Genomic DNA, 17370 nt, shown 5'->3' on the forward strand with positions numbered 1-17370 from the left:
GATAGATAGATAGATAATGGATATGAAAAGGCTTTCAGACGTTTAACGTGCTATACAAATAGTAGCTTTCCTTTCCTGCGCTTCTGGAAAGGCTTGGGGCTTCCCCAAGCTCTCCTTATACACACACTCCTTATTCAGCCGTTTCTCAGGGGCCAGCGATGGGCTGAAATCTCAAGGGCAACAGAAGGGGGTGGGAATTTGCCTCTCTGCTCCCACTCCCAGGAGGGCCAGGTTTTACTACCTGTGCCTAGAGCAGCGCTTTGCCAAGGAAGCAGTTATGAGGCTGGGGACATGAGAAACAAGGTCTTTATTGGCGGCATCTCTGGGGAACCTGCGGCCCCAGTGCCCGATCCATGCAGAATGTTACACTGAGGTCTTTGGGGGCAGTGAAGGAATGTCAGAAGGATTTCCTGGTCTTCTCCCACTGCCCCTCTCCTGCTGTCACCTCCAGCCCCAAAGCAGCACACACACACATTCTCTCTCTCTCTCTGTCCAGGAACTCTCGCCTCCCCCACCAGCCAGCCCCTAACACAGCCTCGCCCAGCTACAGGCCTGTCAGCTCTGCTCCAAACCCTCTGCTTCTTCTCCCTCCCTTCTCGGCGGAAGGGACTTGGAGTTAGGCTTTTGAAAGCCATATCACCCGGCCTCTTTCCCAGGGGGCCAGCACTGGGACCTGGCCCTTTTGGGTCAGTCAAATTTCTATCTCTAGGATTCAGACCCAAACCGCTGTGTTAACATCAAAGCCAGAGGGTGAGGATTCCAGGGCCTTGGGGCAGCTGGTGGAAGGATTCTCCCCTCGTCTGGGCTCCGAGGCACCTGGGAAGGGGCAATGTCCAGAGCCCTTGGAATGGCCCCGCTTCTTGCCCTTCTGCAAGCGTCCGGCTCTGGGCTCAGAGGCCGTGGGTGTCACCCATCCTGGCTTCTCCTTCAGCAGCCGGTCACGGTCAGGCCGCACACTACGCAAGAACTTCCTAAAGATGTTTGCTGTTAGGGCAAACCTGCGGCCCAGCTCCCGTGGCTGGCCCCTCCCTCCTTTGGGGGCTCCTGCCTCCCGGGTCTCACCCTTCTCCCCACCCTTCTCCAGTTCCGGCAAGTCCAGCCAGTTGCCCACCAGGTCCGCAAAAACGTTGTCACCTAACACCAGAGGCTGTCGATTCCGGCCCCGGGACATCAGCGTGGAGGTCCAGTCATCCGGTTCCACCAGCTCTGGCCCCCGCTGGGCACAGCTTTGGTGCTCTGGCAGCCGTGTCCTGGGCAGGGGAGCCAGATCCCTCCCACACACACTCCTAGGCGATGGAAGCTTGGCACTGCTGCCCAGAGAGGGTCGGCTGGAGGGGGAGCAGCCCGCAGGCCTGGCAGGACCGCTGCCACCCTCCCACTGAGGGGGCTCGAGCTGTGTCCGGGGGCTTTCAGGGCAGCCTGGGGCAGGACCCCCTCCAGAGATCTCCAGCTGCTCCAGTGCTGTCTGCACCTGCAGGAGCTTCAGTTCTTGCAGCGCCCCCATCATGCAGTTCATCTGATCCTGCAAGCCATCGCCCACTTCCTTCATGGACATCTGCAGGGGAGAGAGCACAGGGCCTGTGAGCCAGGGCGAAGGGCTGTTCCCCAAACACACACCTCCAGGGTCATTCCAGCCTGCCACTGACCCCATCTCTGTACAGCCTAGTACAGTGCAGATCAGGGCTGGGAGAGGAGGAATTTTGACACGGATATGGCTGGATAAAGGAAATACTATTAATGGCAGCTGACTTGCTAAGACAAGCACCGTCCTAAGCTACATATATGTATACATATATGCATATGTATAAATTAATCTATATTTAATCTCCCCAACTACTCTATGAGGTAGTATTATTGTTCCTATTTTACAGATGAGGAAACTGAGGCACGTAAGTAACTTGCTCAAGATTACATAGATAGTAAGAGGTGGCGCTGAGATCAGTCTGACGGTACGGAAAGCTCCGGTGGCCATGTGTGTCCTTTGTGTCTGTGCCCTCTTCTTCTCCTGAGCCTCCCTGAGATGAGGATGATGAAGACAGTAACAATTTGTGAGCAGTTACCGTGTAACAGGAGTTGAGCTAAGTATTCTGTGCACATCATCTCATTTCATCTTTATGTAAACCCTAGGAGGTTGGTATCGTAATTCTCATGTTAACATATGCGTTAACCACGGTGAGGGTGAAGTAACTTGCCTGAGGTCACACAGCTCACATCGCTGGGACTCAAACACAGGACATCTTACTCCAAATGCTAGAGTCCCAACCACCAAGCACTGCCTCAGGATGGCTGGGCAGTGGAGGAGGGTTGAGAGGGACGTTAGGGAAGGGGAGGAGCTCAGATTCCCTAAGAGAAAGGGAGGGTAGGCCTGGGGTTTCCTTTCACTGCTGTTCACATCTGGCAGGTCAGGAGACAGATAAGGAGCCACGAGGCTCCTGTTTGCTGAGACCCCTGCCCAGCTCTGCCCAGCCCTTCTCTCCCTTCCAGACACCTGTCCCCTCTCAGCTGCTCTCAAACTTGGCTCCAGTGCTCTTCCTGCCTTCTTGGCCCAACTGGCTCCGCTGTCCTAGCCAAGAGTGGGGACACTGGGGGCCAGTTCCCCAGCCCCTCTGTGGGTGTCTAAGGCCCGAGTCCCAGGTGCCAGCTGGAAGGGGCTAAGAGATTGACTTGGGTGAGGGCCGAGTTTGGAGGCTGGGCAGGGGATGCTTCGTCTGGTAACATTCACGAGGTTCCCGTCTCCGGGCCCAAGCTGCCTTGGTTCCGCCAGCTCCCTCCCCAGATCTGCTCATGTTACAACGGCAAACCTCAGGCAAGGGGACCATCTGTTTCTTAAGCCCCCCAGAGACCCACCGGGATCATCTTACCTCCCAGCCTTGTCCTAACGCACAGAGCTAAGCCCACAGGGTGGAGGCGTGGAGGGCCTGGGAGGGCAGGCGCAGAGGCTCTGCAGCTCTGTGCTGGCAGCTGACCCTCTCAGGCTTTAGGGTCACACCCTCCCCTGCCAACTCGGGTTTTGGTGGGGGTTAGGGGCCAGCCCAGGCTCTCCTGAGCCAGCAGTGCTAACAGACAGTGGAGGACTGACTGTCCCTGAGGGCAAGGAAGCCGTTGCTGAGTGTAGGATTGCCCACACTCTGCACCTTCCCCAAGAAAGAGCAAGAAGAAGTGGTGGTTCGGGGCCTGACAGCCTGGGGTTTGCCAGGCTGCTGGGCAAGCATGCTCCATTTGCGTGGCAGCAGCAGCAGGAGACACAGCCTGTGGGGTGGCCACGCTTGCTGATGGCCCCCTGCTCTGGCCTCTTTGGCTTCTACCTTCCTGACCCCTTCCTTTTGGAGGCAGCTCAGCCACAACTGGAAGACCCAGAGCAGAGTCAGGAGACTCTGAGCCCCAGACCAAACTCCTCAAGGTCCCTTCCCGGCAAACTGCTGCACTGACTCTCCTGTTTCTGTCCCCTGCCTCATACCACTCACCCCAACCTGGAACCTCAGGGTCATATTTGGCTTTCCCACCCCGCTGCCCGTTCCTGTCCCCAGATGCTGCACATCTGCCCTTCTCCCCCCTGCAATGCTGCAGAAGCCTCCTTGCAGGCCACCAAATCAGTCTTCCCGACACACACCTCCGACCCTGTCACTCGCCACTCAGAAGCATAATCTACTCCCATATACACCCCACACTCCCACCAGAACCTCTTCTGTGATACTTAAAACGCTCTTCCCTGTCGTCCTGCTACTCACAGCTCCTCTGTGCCTTTAAGTGCTGGGTCACTGATGAAACATTCATTGAGCATCTACTTCTTGGGGGCAGGGACTGAGATCTGCACATCACTGTGTTGCCCCAGAGCCCAGCTAGCACCTCTGCACTTACTACATAGCCATAGAACATACACGGAGTACCGCTGAGCACCCCAAATTGCTTGCTGCCCTCAGTAAGTCACCACCCAGGGAGAAAGGGTCAGGAACGTTTCTCAAGGTTTCATTTCACCAAGAGGCACAGAGTCGGAGCTTGCCATCTTCCTTCCAGAAGGCTAAACACAGTCCAGGTCAGAGGCGGTGGGAGGAATGAAATGACCCCATTCAATCCCTTCCAGTATGGAAAAATCCTTAAGAAATAATGCCGACATTTTGTACCTTTTTAAAGTGAGAACGAATGTGTGGGTGTGTATGAATTCAGGGATGCCCATAAAACAGAGGCCCCATTTAAGTAAATAAGAGCTGAAACTGCAGCCCTATGGAAAACGATAGTGCACTGGTTAAGATCTTGGGCTCTGGAGACAAACGGAACAGGGTTCAAATCCCAGCTCTGCCATGTAACAGCTGTGTGATCTGAGCAAGCTATTTAAATTCTGTTTTTTAATTTCTCCATTCTTGCTTTTTTTGGCCGCCCTGCACGGCTTGCGGGATCTTAGCTCCCCCACCAGGGATTGAATCTGGGCCACTGCAGTGAACGTGCCGCATCCTACGAACCACTAGACCGCCAGGGAACTCCAATTTCTCCATTCTTTAAAATGGGAATAAGAGTTCCTGCCTGGTCCAACTTTGGACAGATGAGACGAGGTAATGTGTGTTTACACGTGGCCTACAGGTGAATTTTGGCTGTTATCTTAAGACTTCCTGAGAACTTCCAGAACATTTCTTCCTCAGTGAACCTGAACACGCAGTAGTGATAGGATTCCGTTCACCTGTCGGGTCTGACTGAGGAGAAACGTCTCGTCTGGTCCCTTTTCCCACCCTGGCCCCGCACAGAGGAAGGAAAGGGAAGCCTCGCATCCTCCTGCCCACGGTCCAGCCAGATTCGGGCAGCCGGCCACAGAGCGCTGACCTTGGAGGGCAAGAAGGCAGCCGTGAGGGGGCTGAGGATGGAAGAAGGAAGCCCGAGTGTGGGAAACAGGGAGGCCAGGGAGTGGGGAGGCAGGAGCATCGGCTGGGGCCTGATGGAGAAGCGAGCTGCCTTTCCCAGCCCCGGGGGAGTGATGTCACCCAAGGAGAAAGAGCCAGAGGGCAGGCTGCTGTCTTCCCCAGAGCGTGGGACCTGCTCAGATCCCAAGGTTTCTCTTGCCGAGAGGGAGAAGAGAGAGCAACGTGGGGTGGGCACAAAGGAGAGGCGCCGAATCTGAGAAAATCCCGAGCTAGAAACGAACACTAAATCCCATGCTGTAGGTGACGAGTTCCTCTCTGGCCTCCCAGAGCCTCAGGACGGCGCCAAGTCACACCCAACTTGCCCTCAGGGCTCAGGTGGAAAAGTCACAAGAAGGCTTAATTAGTTCTGATTAGTTTGAGTGGGAATGGCTCTAACAGGCACTACCCTCTTTCTCCACCCCAGCTCACACACACTCACACACGCTTGTACACACACGTGTGCACACAGGCACAGAGCTAGCCTGCTCCACCGCCAAGCACGACACCCGTGATAAGCGTATCCTAGAGACGGCTGTGCGAATCCCTTCTGAGAAAGGGCTCACCACCACCCTCCTTGCATCCACACCACCCCACAGTCCATCTCCCACGCCCAGCATCTTCTGGGCCTCCAAATGTCTCATTCTAAAAATTTTCCTCCTGGCAAACTTCATTTAGTCTCTCCCACTGCAGTCTAAACCAGCCCCTGGCTTCCTCCCTGTGGTAGAGCTGGACGCCCCACCGGGCACCCTCTTAGGGTTTGTAAAGAGCCCCATGCTGTCCTGTGGAGACCTGGCCCACTCCAGCTGACTAGCTCGGCCACTCCCCATGGGGCAGATTCATCAACCTTTTGTGCTCCGGATTCTGACTGTGCAATGATAACCCCTCACACGTGTGTAGCACTCGCTCCGTCTTCTACATGACCTTGTCGGATCCCCACAATTGCTCCGGGAGGCTGACGAGGCAGTTGGAGTTAATCCCACTTAATGGATTAGGAAGCTAGGGAGCTGAGAGGTTCGTTTTCTCCCTCAGTGTTTCCTAAACACGCTTCCCTAGACTTTCCTTCATGATTTCACCGTATCTATCTATCACCTAGTCTCCTACATAATACTCTACTTAAATCTGTTTATATAAATAAATGGATTTACATGGAAACTTATACGAAATGTATATCACTCGCCATAAACAGATGGTAACGCTTCCTATCTATCTATCTATCGAAAACTAAGTTTTTCATCTGAGTATCACCTGATGTCACGTTGAGCACCTCCAGTGGAAACACGGATCTATTGCCTGAGGTTCCGAGGCGGGTTAGTGGCAGGACTGGGACCCCATGCCTGGCCCTCTTACTCCAGGCCAGTGAGCTTTCCATGTCATCATAATCCCTGACTCTTCAGCCTCATGGGATTGTTGTGAGAAGAAACCAGGATAGTCAGTGGGACGTGCGAGGGCAATTATCATCACATAGGGAGGAAGAACATGAAGTCTTGGAGGGACTCCAAGACCCGATTCAGTTCACTTCCACTGAAGGTGTTTCTTCACTGACTCATCTGAAGGGGGAAGATGCTGCTGGGAAGCCAAATCCCACCATCCTGGCCCTGAGCCCTCCGCGGGGTGGTGAGCTGCCCATGGACAGCGCCCCTTCATGGCACTTGCTGGGCCCTTTGTGGTTTGGGAGGAGCAAGGATGGGAAAATGTGACACCAGCATCCTCGGCAACCTTCCCAAGCCCTCTCCTAGGCCCCTGACTGATCCCACAGCTGTGCCCTCCATCCATCCATCTCACGCCCTCTCCCAGCTCAGCCAGAATCCTTTGACACAGGCTCCAGTTTTGCCCATGGACCTGGCAGTGTGCCCTGCCTCGCTCCCCCCACCCCCATTACTCACAAGATCCCCACACAGTTCCTTTCAGCCCCTCTGGAAGCTAGAAGGAGGTTCAGGGCCGGAAATGGGAAAAGCCCAGCTTTTGCCAAGTGGCCCATTCTCCAGCTCCGTGAATAGGGACCTTCACAGCCCCCTGCTCTTGGCTGGAACTCTCAACAGGAAGGTAAGGTAGAAACTGTGCCAAGAGCCGGAGGAGGGAGGAGGGTAAAGAAAGGAGGAAGCGTGAAATGGATGAGCCCACTCTCCCAACTGAACAATCTACTGGGGGCCATGTGCTTGGGCAAGAGGCAGACAGACGGAGAGAGGGGCCCAGTCTCGGCCCTGCAGGGAGCTTGCCTCTCAGCCTCACCTCTCCCCTGTCCAGCTTTAGCCCCTCTCCAGTGCAGCCAGTCAACCAAGTTCCTTGGGCATCCAAGGGACCTCAAAGAGTTACCTTCTTTTTCTCCTTTGTGATTCAGGCCTTCATACTCTCCTGTGTGGACTCTTGTAATAACCTTCTACCTCATCTTCCTGCCTCAATTCCTTCCCTCCCCCCATCTCCACCCCCTACCACCTCCTAGATCCCAGGGCACGTCTCTAACCACGCTGCTCTGCAATGCATATGGAAAAGGTCAGACTCTTTAGCATGGCATTCAACCCCACCCACCCCTTCTGCTCTCAACAGCTCTTTCGGCACTGTTGCCCACTCTTTTTCTGCATATAGCCTGTGTTCTAGCCATAATCCAGTGAGTCTTCAAATGTCCCCTCTAGACAGTCTTCAAACACCCCCATTACTTCCATCTCTGCACGTTTTGGTCATGTCGTTTCATCATCTGCCTGAAATGCTCTTTTTCTCCTGTTCCCGTCCTTATTTATCCCTCGAGGTGTGGTTCAAATGCTACCACTTCCATGAAACCTTCCCTGATCCCCTAGCTGGAGGTAATTCCTCCCTCTCAGGGCACTGAATGTGTGCCTCTCATCTAGTGTGTATCCTCCGTTTCTATACAAGACATTTGCATGCATATACTGGCTAAGAGTGTGAGATCTGCAATCAGACTGGCTGGGTTTGAATCGTAGCTCTGCCACTTATCAGCTCTATACCTTGGCCAAGTCACTTAACCTCCCCATGTCTCATTTATAAAATGGGAATAATGGAAGTACAACTTCTTAGTGTTGCTTTGGCAATTGACATAATACCTGAGATATCTGACATATCAATAACTATTAACATCAATATATATTGTTATTATTATCACTCCTATTAAACTCTAAGTTCCCTGAAGGCAGGATCAGTGTCTGTTTATATTTGTAACCACAGTACTAGTGCCTGGCAAAGCGCTTTAAACATAGTATGAACTCACTAAGTGTGTTCTGTGAACGAATGACACATGCACACCAGTCTGATCAGTTCATCACTGTGAGTTTACCAAGTGCTTACAACACATCAGGTACGGTGTTATGTGCTAGGGACATACAGCTGGGGAGGCACTTGACATAATCTTCACAGTAGCTGTATAAAGTAGTTATTTTTAAAACCCCATTTTACAGATGAGAAAGCTAAGGCACAGAGACGTCAAATAATCTGCCAGGGTCACACAGAGCCCGGTTTTGAGTTCAAGTTGGCCTGACCCCAAATCCTGTGCTCCATGCTCTTCCCACTGACTACAGCACCCCACACTGTCGAAGCCAAAGTCCTCTTCACTCTAGCTCTAAACATCAAGGGAGACCACATTATGAGATCCTTTGCAGAAGCTTTTTTCTGCCTCAGGAAACTTGCTCTTTTGCCCCAAGAGCTGAAGGCTGTTCCTAATGTATCTCCTCTATCACCTTCTTATCTCCTCCTTATTTTGCCTTTATGCTCTGGTCCTCCTCCATGTACCAGAATCTCCTGAACTTGTGGCCACTAGTGCCTAGATAATTGCCTTCTAGGAACACCAAGTTGTTCTAGAAGGACCTTCCCCAGCCTGAGAGAAGTCTCTCTGCTGCTTCAACATGCCTCAGCTAGGATCGACATTAAAGGAGCTGGTTCCTTCAACCTCCTCCTCTTCCAGGAAGCCTTCCCACCCTGGCTGTACTTTACTCAGCCTTTATGCACTCTGTTTGCTCTACACTGATCTGAACTCATGAGCAACACCCTGTGAGCATCTTACATCTGCTTCCTCTGTGTGCCTATGTCTACCCCATTTGTTGGAAGCCCTCAAGGGAGCAGTGTATAAGGAACAGCTGGTCCCAAGGCCTGCGTTCAGGCAGGGCCCCTCTTTGGCTGCTGGAGGGGGGAGAGATATATGCCCTACCGAGTAGTTGCAGCCCCGACCCCCTCGTCCTTATGAAGAAGTGCGTCAGCTGCTGCTACTCTCCTGCTACATTTCAGCCCTGAAACCAGATCCCTGTCCTCTTCCAAACAGGGGAGAAGGGCCAGTTCTCCAGACATCAACCTAATTGAGCCAGGATCCCCCAATTCTCAGCCTCCCTTCAGGGCTCACTTGTTACAATGCAAATTTTCTGCTTCAGGAAATTGGGAAATTCTGCTACTTTGGTTTTCAAGATCAGACTCTTCTTGTCTAGATTTTCTGGGCCAAGGGCAGGACCAGGAGGCAGGAGAGGAGTGCACAACACCCTCGACAAAGATAATTTCACAACTCCTGAATGTTTCTTTTTCTAGCAGCTTTAACCCACAGTGTCTGTAGGACGTATGCTTCTTGAAGGGAATTTAACGGCATAAATGAATGTAGAACTTGACTAGTATTACATGAGTGCCATTCCCGGGCACACACTAACTTAGGGCAAAGCCAAGCAACACACAGTCTTCCTGGGTGGCAGGGAAGATTCCGCCTGGGACGAACACACACACACACACTTCAAGCTCATGACACATACTGACTATAAGCCTTTCCCACCGCATTGCAGACCCAGGGGATAAACAAGCCAACACCTTCCTAACCCAGGCACAACCAAGCTGTGTTGAATTCAAGCCCCAAAGTCCTTAGAGGAGCCAAAAGGCTGAGCCTGAGCTAACTCAGCTCCACTTTCTCCTTCCCTCCACTGGGAAAACAGAGTCACTGAGATTTGGCTCGGCTACCTAAGCACTGGGCTGAGGTGTCAGGGAGTGAACAAGACTCTAATAGCTCTGCCTGTCACTCTGCTCTGTCTCCTTTCTGGGCAGACTGGCACTGGGGAGGGGGCGGAACACCATGGGTGGAGGGAGGGTGCAGAGCTCTCCCATCTGAGTGTCATTCTGGGCCCCAGGCCAGGCATTTGGCTTCCTCTCCAAGAGAGTCAAAGGCTGAAGCTGCTCAGACAAAGGGCCAAATGAAAGCTAATGGGGAGCTGGGTGACTTCAGCCTCTCCCCTTCCTCCTTCCGGGGACTGGGGCTCAAGTCCTTGGCAGGAGAGCGTGCAAATCAAGACCTGGAGCTCAGCTCCGTGCAGATTCCTATTGCCTTTTTTATTCTCCTGGCGTCCACAGACTGTCTTCCCCCCTCACCACCTCCCACCTAAGGTGCTGTAAAAAATGCAAATCAGTAGGATTTTAAAATTCAAGCCCGTGCCAGGAACACCCACAAACCCTCTATTAAGGCAGATCCTGAGGTGGGTGGTGTGGTCCCAGATTCCAAGCAAAAAAAAGAGGACTCTGTTAGATTCTTTTCTCAACATGGCCCTTGGACTTCAGACATTATCTGTGGTAACCTTGACCTTTCTTTCTGGTATTGGACAAGTGAATGGGACAAGTCAGAATTATGTGTGGGCTGGGGCCAGCCATCCCAAACTGACATGGAAAGCATGAGAAAATGAGTATGGGAAAGGACATGATGGAGACTCTTCTGTCCCTCATCTAAGAAGCATTCCTCTGGGTAACGTTCCCATCTGAGTGTCACCACCAAAAGGGCTTGGGGAGGAAGTCCCAGAGAAGTGACCATTGACCTGAGAAGGCAGGCCCCGGAGTGGGACAGACAGAAAGAGTGCCTGGGCCACTTGACCAGGAAGCATCAACGAGAACACCTGCTGCTACAAGCTCCCCCTCCCCCCAGGCTGGCCCCTGTTAAGGCTGCCAAGTTCCCTCCCCAGCGGGAAGAGTGGAGAGTTTGCAGGCAGGAGTGGGAGAGGCTGTCACGGAATCTGGAGAGCCATGGGCTGGCACTTTTTGGATCCAGGTCTGCTGTTGTCAGCCTGGGTGCCCCTGGCCCTGAAAAGTAAGAAGAAAGAGGGGAGAAAAGTGAGACCGAAAAGAGGTCGACTCCAAGAGAAACAAACTAAAAGGGACAAAAAGAGGCAGAGGCAAAGCCCCAGGAGAGCCTGGTTGACGGAGACGGACGGCTGTGGCGGCCCAGGTGGGGGACGTGCATAATATCTGTCTGAATTCTGGTGGTGGATAGAACAAGAGAGATGGCAGGTGGGAGGCGGAGGGATATTAAGTCAGTGAAAAGCAATGCGCCTCCCACAACAGAGTTTCGGCAGGCGCCGCTCTCCCAACTTGGGCGATTTCCACGCCCCGCCGCCCACGCCCCCGACCCCCAGACTGTGCCACTTCTCCTGGCCCCCGCACCCGGGCCTCTGTACGCTCCCTCCTCGTTCCCCCAGCCCAGACCCCTGACATCTGGCTGGGCCTCCGCACTCCCGCTCGCGAGCTGCCAGGCGGCGCCCGTCCTCCCGCGCCGGACCCGCCCCCGCCGGTCCAGCTGCCAGCCCCCTCCCCGCTGGCAGGCAAGTCCGGGCAGACAGCCGGCAGGGCCTGCCCCTGCAGCCGCGCCAGCCCTGCCAAGCCCGGCCGCCACGGCTGGGGGGGTGGGGGGTGCCCGGAGGTGCCAGGTCCCCTCGAGCGAGCAGTCCCTGGCCGACCTCCTGCCCCGCGCAGGGTTGGGGCCACGCACCCTCCTCCCGGCGCCCCGCGCAGCCCCAGCTGCCCGGCAGCCGCGTCCCGCTCTTTCCGTGCGGGCGCGCGCGTCCCCCCGCGTCTCGGGTGCGCCCTCTTTGCTCCCTCGGGTCTCTGGGCACATTTCGGTCTGGGCTTGCTTGGCTCTCTCCATCTCTCTCACTCGTTCGTGCCTGCCTCCCTCTCACACAAGTCACTGCTCCAAGTTTCCTCGGGGCCCCTTTCCCTCAGGACAGGCCCTGTCCCCCGCCTGCTCGCCGTGTGCCCTCCTCTCCTCTCTGGGCCTCCGCCCCGCGCGCGTCGCGGTCCCGGGGTCCGGGCGGAGGCCAGGTACCCGTCGTGGCGGAGCAGCCCTCCCAGCCCCCGGCGCCCGCTCCGCTCTTACCAGCTCCTGTTTGAGGCGGCGCAAATAGCAGTCCATTTCCCTGCTCTTCTTCCTCATGCGCCTATTGGCCGGGCTCGGCTCCACGAGAGAGTCCCAGGATGGGAACACCGGTCCCACCGAAACCGCGCTCGGCCGGCTCCCGGCCCCAGCGCTCCGCGCCTCTCGCAGCGCCGAGCCGAGCTAAGCCTCTGCTCCCAGGTCCGGACTTGGAGCCGCTTGTCGGCTACTCGCGGCGCGCAGTCCGTGCTGCGGGCGGAGGGAAAAGTGGGACAGCCTATGAGAATGCAGGAGGGATGCCTTCAGCCAATGAGAAGAACGCACGGGGGGGCGCGGGCTGGGCTGCAGTGGGTGGGCCCTGGAGAGGGTGTTTGCACCAGGCGAGGGCCTCCGCTCCTGGGGGGCTGACATGGGGGACTCCTACCTGGTCCTGTCCGGTGTGGCGGGGGTATCGTGACGCCAGACTGTACCGACGTCCCCCAACAAAGCACGTGACCCCCAGAGAGAGCCCCGTCTAACGGATGGGCACTGGGTAGCGGTCTCGGAAGAAGCTGAGTGCCTCAGTGTCAACACTGTTTCCCAAACTCCGATCAGAAAAGGAACACCCTCCACCCCAAATGCCGCTCGGCAGCTCTTTTGAATTCTGAAGTGTTAAAAAAAGTGGACTCTGGAAGTGTGGGTCTACCTCACCTTCCGGTCTACTCCTCACCCCTGGAGCAGAGGAGCCGCCGCTCGGTCCGTTCACGTATTTAACACGAAGCAATGGAGGCTCTGCTGTACTCCCTGCAGGGTTATAGGTCTCCGGTTACTGAATAAGACAGGCTAGGTCTCTGGTCTCAAGAACGTACAAGGGGCGGCGGAAGGGAAGGGGATAAGACAGGTAAAAAAATAAAAATTAGACACCATAATTTCAGGTAATGATTCTTCATGAAAACATAAAATAGGGTAATGGGATGGGGGCTACCTTCAATAGGGTGCGCAGGGGTGGAGGAGCCGGCCTTTCTCTCCCCCAGTACTCCGGCGGCGTCAGTTATCCTAATTCTTGCTCTGGCCACTTGCGAAGCTCTCTGTAAGGTCGGGGGAGGGAGAGAGGACTCAAAGATGCTAACATTCTATTCAACAGACGCGGCCCATGCCCCGGAGGTGTGCGAGCTCCAGCCAGGCCCTGGGCGATGGACCCGAGAGGGGCCGCAGGCCTGCCCGGGCGCTTCTCCCAGCCGAACCCAGGACCCCCAACGCCGGCCTCCGCGTGCGTCGGGGCTGCGGTTCCCACCCGGTGCCCAGGCTCCCTGCAACACGGCCTGGCCCGCGGGGGGGCGGTGTTGCGGGGCCCGAGAGTAATTAGCGCAATTAGCGACTTGTTGTTTCAAGGTAATTAACGAGGGAAAGTTTGCCCCAGGCAGAATTTAGGGATCTCCGAAGGAGACAACCGTGAAGACGCGAGAGAAGGGGCAAAGAAAGAAGGCAGAAACTTCGGCCATTCCGATCCGTGTCAGCAAAGAGCGCCACCTGTGTTTACCATGGAGAGGTGAGAGCGAAGGAAGGAGGGAGGATAAAAATGAACGTCTTCAGAAATGAAGACTTTGCAGAGTCCAGTCGGATGGCCTCCACTTAGCCCCGGGTTCTCAATTTTAGTGGACCTTGCCTAGGGCTCTCGGCCTAGCCCTGACTGCCCCCTTTGGATGAAGCTGGGCAGCGGTAGCCGCTATAGAGAAAAGGAAAAGGCACACAGGTGGGTCAGAACCCAGTCCGAAGCCTGTGTCTCGGTGGCCGCTCGCCAACTCAGGTGGCCTCGCTCCCTTCGAGATCGCGGCACAGGATCCCGCGTGGGTCAGAAAAGCCGACGGCCGCGGGATGGAGCTGAGAATCTGCTCCCGCGTTTCCAACGCCCGCTGGGAGAGCCCGAAAATGCATTTCCTGCTGCTCTCCCAGGCCGGCCACCGCCCGTGGCGAGTCCGGCCCGCTGGTCCACTCAGCGTTGCAGAGCCCGGCCCCCGGCTTCCTGGCAGTTGTGAATCGAGATCCCCAAGGGGCCCCTTTGGGTAGGACACGAGGAGAGTTCAGAGTGGGAGGCATTCCCAAGGATGGGGCTGAGGTCTCCAGCCCAGGTGAACCAGTTTTTGAGTTGAATCCTCTGGGACTGCCCGTTAACATATAGTTCACGGAGGAAGCTTGATGCGGGGAGAAACACCACAAAAGAGCTCCTCAACCCGGAGGGCCGGTGCTTTGCTGTCCAGCACCCAACAGCAGTGGCGGGTATAGGAGGCACTGAGTCTGCGGGTGTGTGGTTGAAATAGTATTGGGAGTCAAGTTTCAGGCCTAATTTTCTCCATGCCTGCGAGCTCAAGGACTGGAATCCTCTTGGAAGTTAGTAGGAGAGCAGCTATGGTTAAAAATCCCAGACATGCAGGCTGATGTCTTCACAAGAATTTAGGACTGGGTGATTAGGCCTTCTAGAGTATTGACAACACGGTATGACCTTGCACAGATGCTTTCCTTTTACTGGCCTCAGTTTCCCTTGCTATAGTTTAAACCTATGTGAATCTTAACACTTTTATATGCCTTACAAAACTCTATTTAGACAGTGATCTGTGAAGTAGTCAGGACAAGGGGAATCCATCTTAGAGATGAAGAATATATTGTTAGCAAAGCCAAAGATTGCATTCTACCCACTTTTAAGGTCAAGGATATGGCAAGAAAAAAAAACTGATGACCATAATCTCAGTGCAGTGCTCGAAAGAGACAGGTTCCAGCCAAGTCAGAAGTGCTATTACCGTGTGGTTCCCACAGGACTTTGGAGGACAATTACTGTCAAAGTCTGGAGTGCTTTTATGATGCTGGGCCACTGCAACTTTCTTGCTCCCCTGCCTCTGAGAAGGCCAACATTACACCAGGGTGTGTGGAGCCCTCTCTCTTACCTGGTTTCTGAAGAGATAGCTCTATCTTCCACCTTCTCTTTTTCTTAAGTGGTAGAGAATAAAGCCTGTTGCCATGGTTGTATAAACAGGGATAAATATTCTTGGGCTGAGGATGGGGGTGGGGGTTAGGGGATGATTCATTTTTGCTGAAGAGGAGTCAAACGGTTCATCCTCCTCCCTCCTGCCCCGCAACACTCAGCCTGGGGGGAAGATGAGATTACCTCATTTGAAAGTAAAGAATAAATCAAAGGTCTTGAGATTGGATGTGAACTTACTTTCTCAAAGCCGTCTAGAGCTGGAGTGGAACCCTCAGAAGCATCTCAGCTTTGCCCCTTGCTGGTGGGGATAAATGTATTGTGGGTACTTTTCTTGAGGTGCAGTTCCTGGAAACGGTGCCTAAAGGTGTCAGACTCTTGTGGTTTGCCCAGTCTAGTCAGGGAAGGTGGTCCCCTCTGCCCTACTGCCAGAGCCTGAAGGTCCTGGCACCGATGACTGAGCTCAAAGGGAGAGGCAGAACCAGTTGTATCCCAACGGAACTCAGATCCTAAACTAAACAATGGAAACACTGCCATTCTCCTGGCTCCAGATCCTATGGCTCCCACCTGGACATCCCAACCCACCAAGTCCTAGCCTGCTCTGGATGAGGCACCCCTGGCTAAGGCAATGACCATCTCATCTCCACAGGCAACAGAAGATCTGAGGAGCTCATCCTGATAACCTGATGTGAGGAGAGAGATACGTGGCCACACACAGTCTGGAAACCTCATCATAACATCACCCTCCCAAGGGTGGATCCGTGTCCCCATTGCCCTCATGCCTCCCCCCCTTGTGGCTGCCAACAGCCATTATCCCAGTCCCCGTCCCCGCTCCCCCCACACCTCCCGAGCATCAACAGGAAAGGCTGACCCTAGAGATAAACACGTGCTGTTGGAATGTGTTCAGATATCACTGCAGAGCTGTTTCTCTCCAGGCAGAGGACCTCTCCTAGCAGGCAGGCCCAGAGGTGCTAAGCAGAGACTGCGTGTCTGGTGTGAAACACTGGGATGGTGGGGGAGGAATTGGACAGAAGCCTAACTCTTCTTAGAATAATCTAACTCAGCTTTCATGATATCTTCCTCTGTCCACCTTAGGCGGAGGCCTGGGCTCCTCTGCTTCTTACAATCCCAACACCAGGAGAGACAGCAGAGAGACGAAGTGGTCTACATGTTGGGAGCCATCTCGATTCCAAAAGAAAGATCCCCTTTGGTGTTTAAGGGAAAACTCTTCTGACAGGGTGGTGGAATCAAAGACTCAGTCATAGGAAGCTCGTTAGCTTTTGGTGTCCTCGTACGTAGAGTATCATTCTCCTCACTTTCAGATAGAGCAACTGAGGTCCAAAGAGATGGGTCTGAAAGGTGATATAATAAAGTCTCCCTGTTTCCAAGGTAACCTCTTTCTACTGCCCTCCTCTGCGGAAAGCAGCAGGCATGTGGATTACTGAGATGAGCCATTGAAGGAGAGAGTCCCAGCACTTCCCCACCCGCAGAATGGCCAACACTCTTGCATACTGTGTTAACTTAGACGCCACACTCACAGCCGTCACTTCTTTACAAAGTCCCTGGGCTGCAAGACCAGTTATGCAGGTGCTAAAACTTTTTGGAGAGGGACAGAAGGAAGGTGTTGGAGGAAGCAGTAGCAGGATAGTAGTCTGAGAAAACTTCATGAATGAATGGATTATTTCACCTGAACAATTCAGAGGAATTGTAAGTGCAAAATTAGACTAGTCTGAAGAATGAGCAGTTAGTCTATGGGCTGCTACCAACCCCTATTTGGAATTATCTGCAGCTATGGGCCTGTGCTTATGGTGCCTAAGCGATGGTCTCATTGCTACTGGGAAGTAAACATTTCCATTCTGCAAACATTTGCTGGAAAAGCAAGTATTTTTCAACTGCAAAGAACACCTGAAGAATGTCAGGGCACAGCTAGGGGATATACTCATGGAATTTGTGCAGATTAATGCTGGTTGATGCAAACTGCACTGAGAAGGAAAGTGACTTGCTCCCTGCACTCCCCTGGGGATATCCTGCCACATCTGCCTCCCTGGAGGCCCAGCGCTGACTTCCCTGTAGCATCACCATGGCCTGCAACTCAGGGCAAAAGCTGATTTTATTACACACTATTTGGTCATCTCCACCAGCTTCTGGTAGCTGTAAGCAAGTACCAGGCATTGGCAGCCTGCCAGGGGAAGAGTTGTCAGCAAGAGAGAAAGAAGGCTACCTGCTTCTCCCACTGAGGCCACCGGGTAAGTAGAAAAAGAGGTCAGTTTCAGGTTTGGCTTCCTGTGCATATTTGCTTCCACCAGGCTGGCTCCTAAGCCTCTTCTTGGTCTTTTGCAGGTGCCAGAGAACTGTCCTTACCCTGATCAGACACCGGCCCTCTCTGATCATGACCCTGAGGGGAGCCAGTGCTGAGG

At 54.2% G+C, this 17370-nt stretch overlaps 1 protein-coding gene across 2 annotated transcripts; it reads right to left on the reverse strand.

Annotated features, from left to right (window-relative positions):
• Positions 1 to 290: 290 nt before the first annotated feature.
• INKA2 (inka box actin regulator 2) lies at positions 291 to 12235 on the reverse strand. 2 transcript variants are annotated; one of them, XM_068538130.1, is made up of 2 exons: positions 12004 to 12235; positions 291 to 1555 (listed from the first exon to the last, which is right to left on the reverse strand). In XM_068538130.1, exons 1-2 carry the CDS (start codon positions 12058 to 12060, stop codon positions 713 to 715), a joined length of 900 nt encoding a protein of 299 aa, XP_068394231.1. In that variant the 5' UTR covers positions 12061 to 12235; the 3' UTR covers positions 291 to 712. The 2 variants fall into 2 exon arrangements, with proteins under 2 accessions (XP_068394231.1, XP_068394232.1); XM_068538131.1 differs by lacking the exon at positions 12004 to 12235 and adding an exon at positions 10670 to 10705.
• Between the last annotated feature and the right edge of the window lie 5135 nt (positions 12236 to 17370).

Source organism: Eschrichtius robustus, chromosome 3, assembly GCF_028021215.1.
Source record: "Eschrichtius robustus isolate mEscRob2 chromosome 3, mEscRob2.pri, whole genome shotgun sequence".
NCBI lineage: Eukaryota > Metazoa > Chordata > Mammalia > Artiodactyla > Eschrichtiidae > Eschrichtius > Eschrichtius robustus.

What these genes read in the sequence shown, in the direction of transcription:
- INKA2 (XM_068538130.1), bottom strand. Translation starts at nt 12,060, where the DNA reads ATGAGGAAGAAGAGCAGGGAAATGGACTGCTATTTGCGCCGCCTCAAA. An exon ending in GCCGCCTCAAACAGGAGCTG is followed by an intron (nt 1,556 to 12,003) that starts GTAAGAGCGGAG and finishes TCTCCCCTGCAG; the next exon opens with ATGTCCATGAAGGAAGTGGG.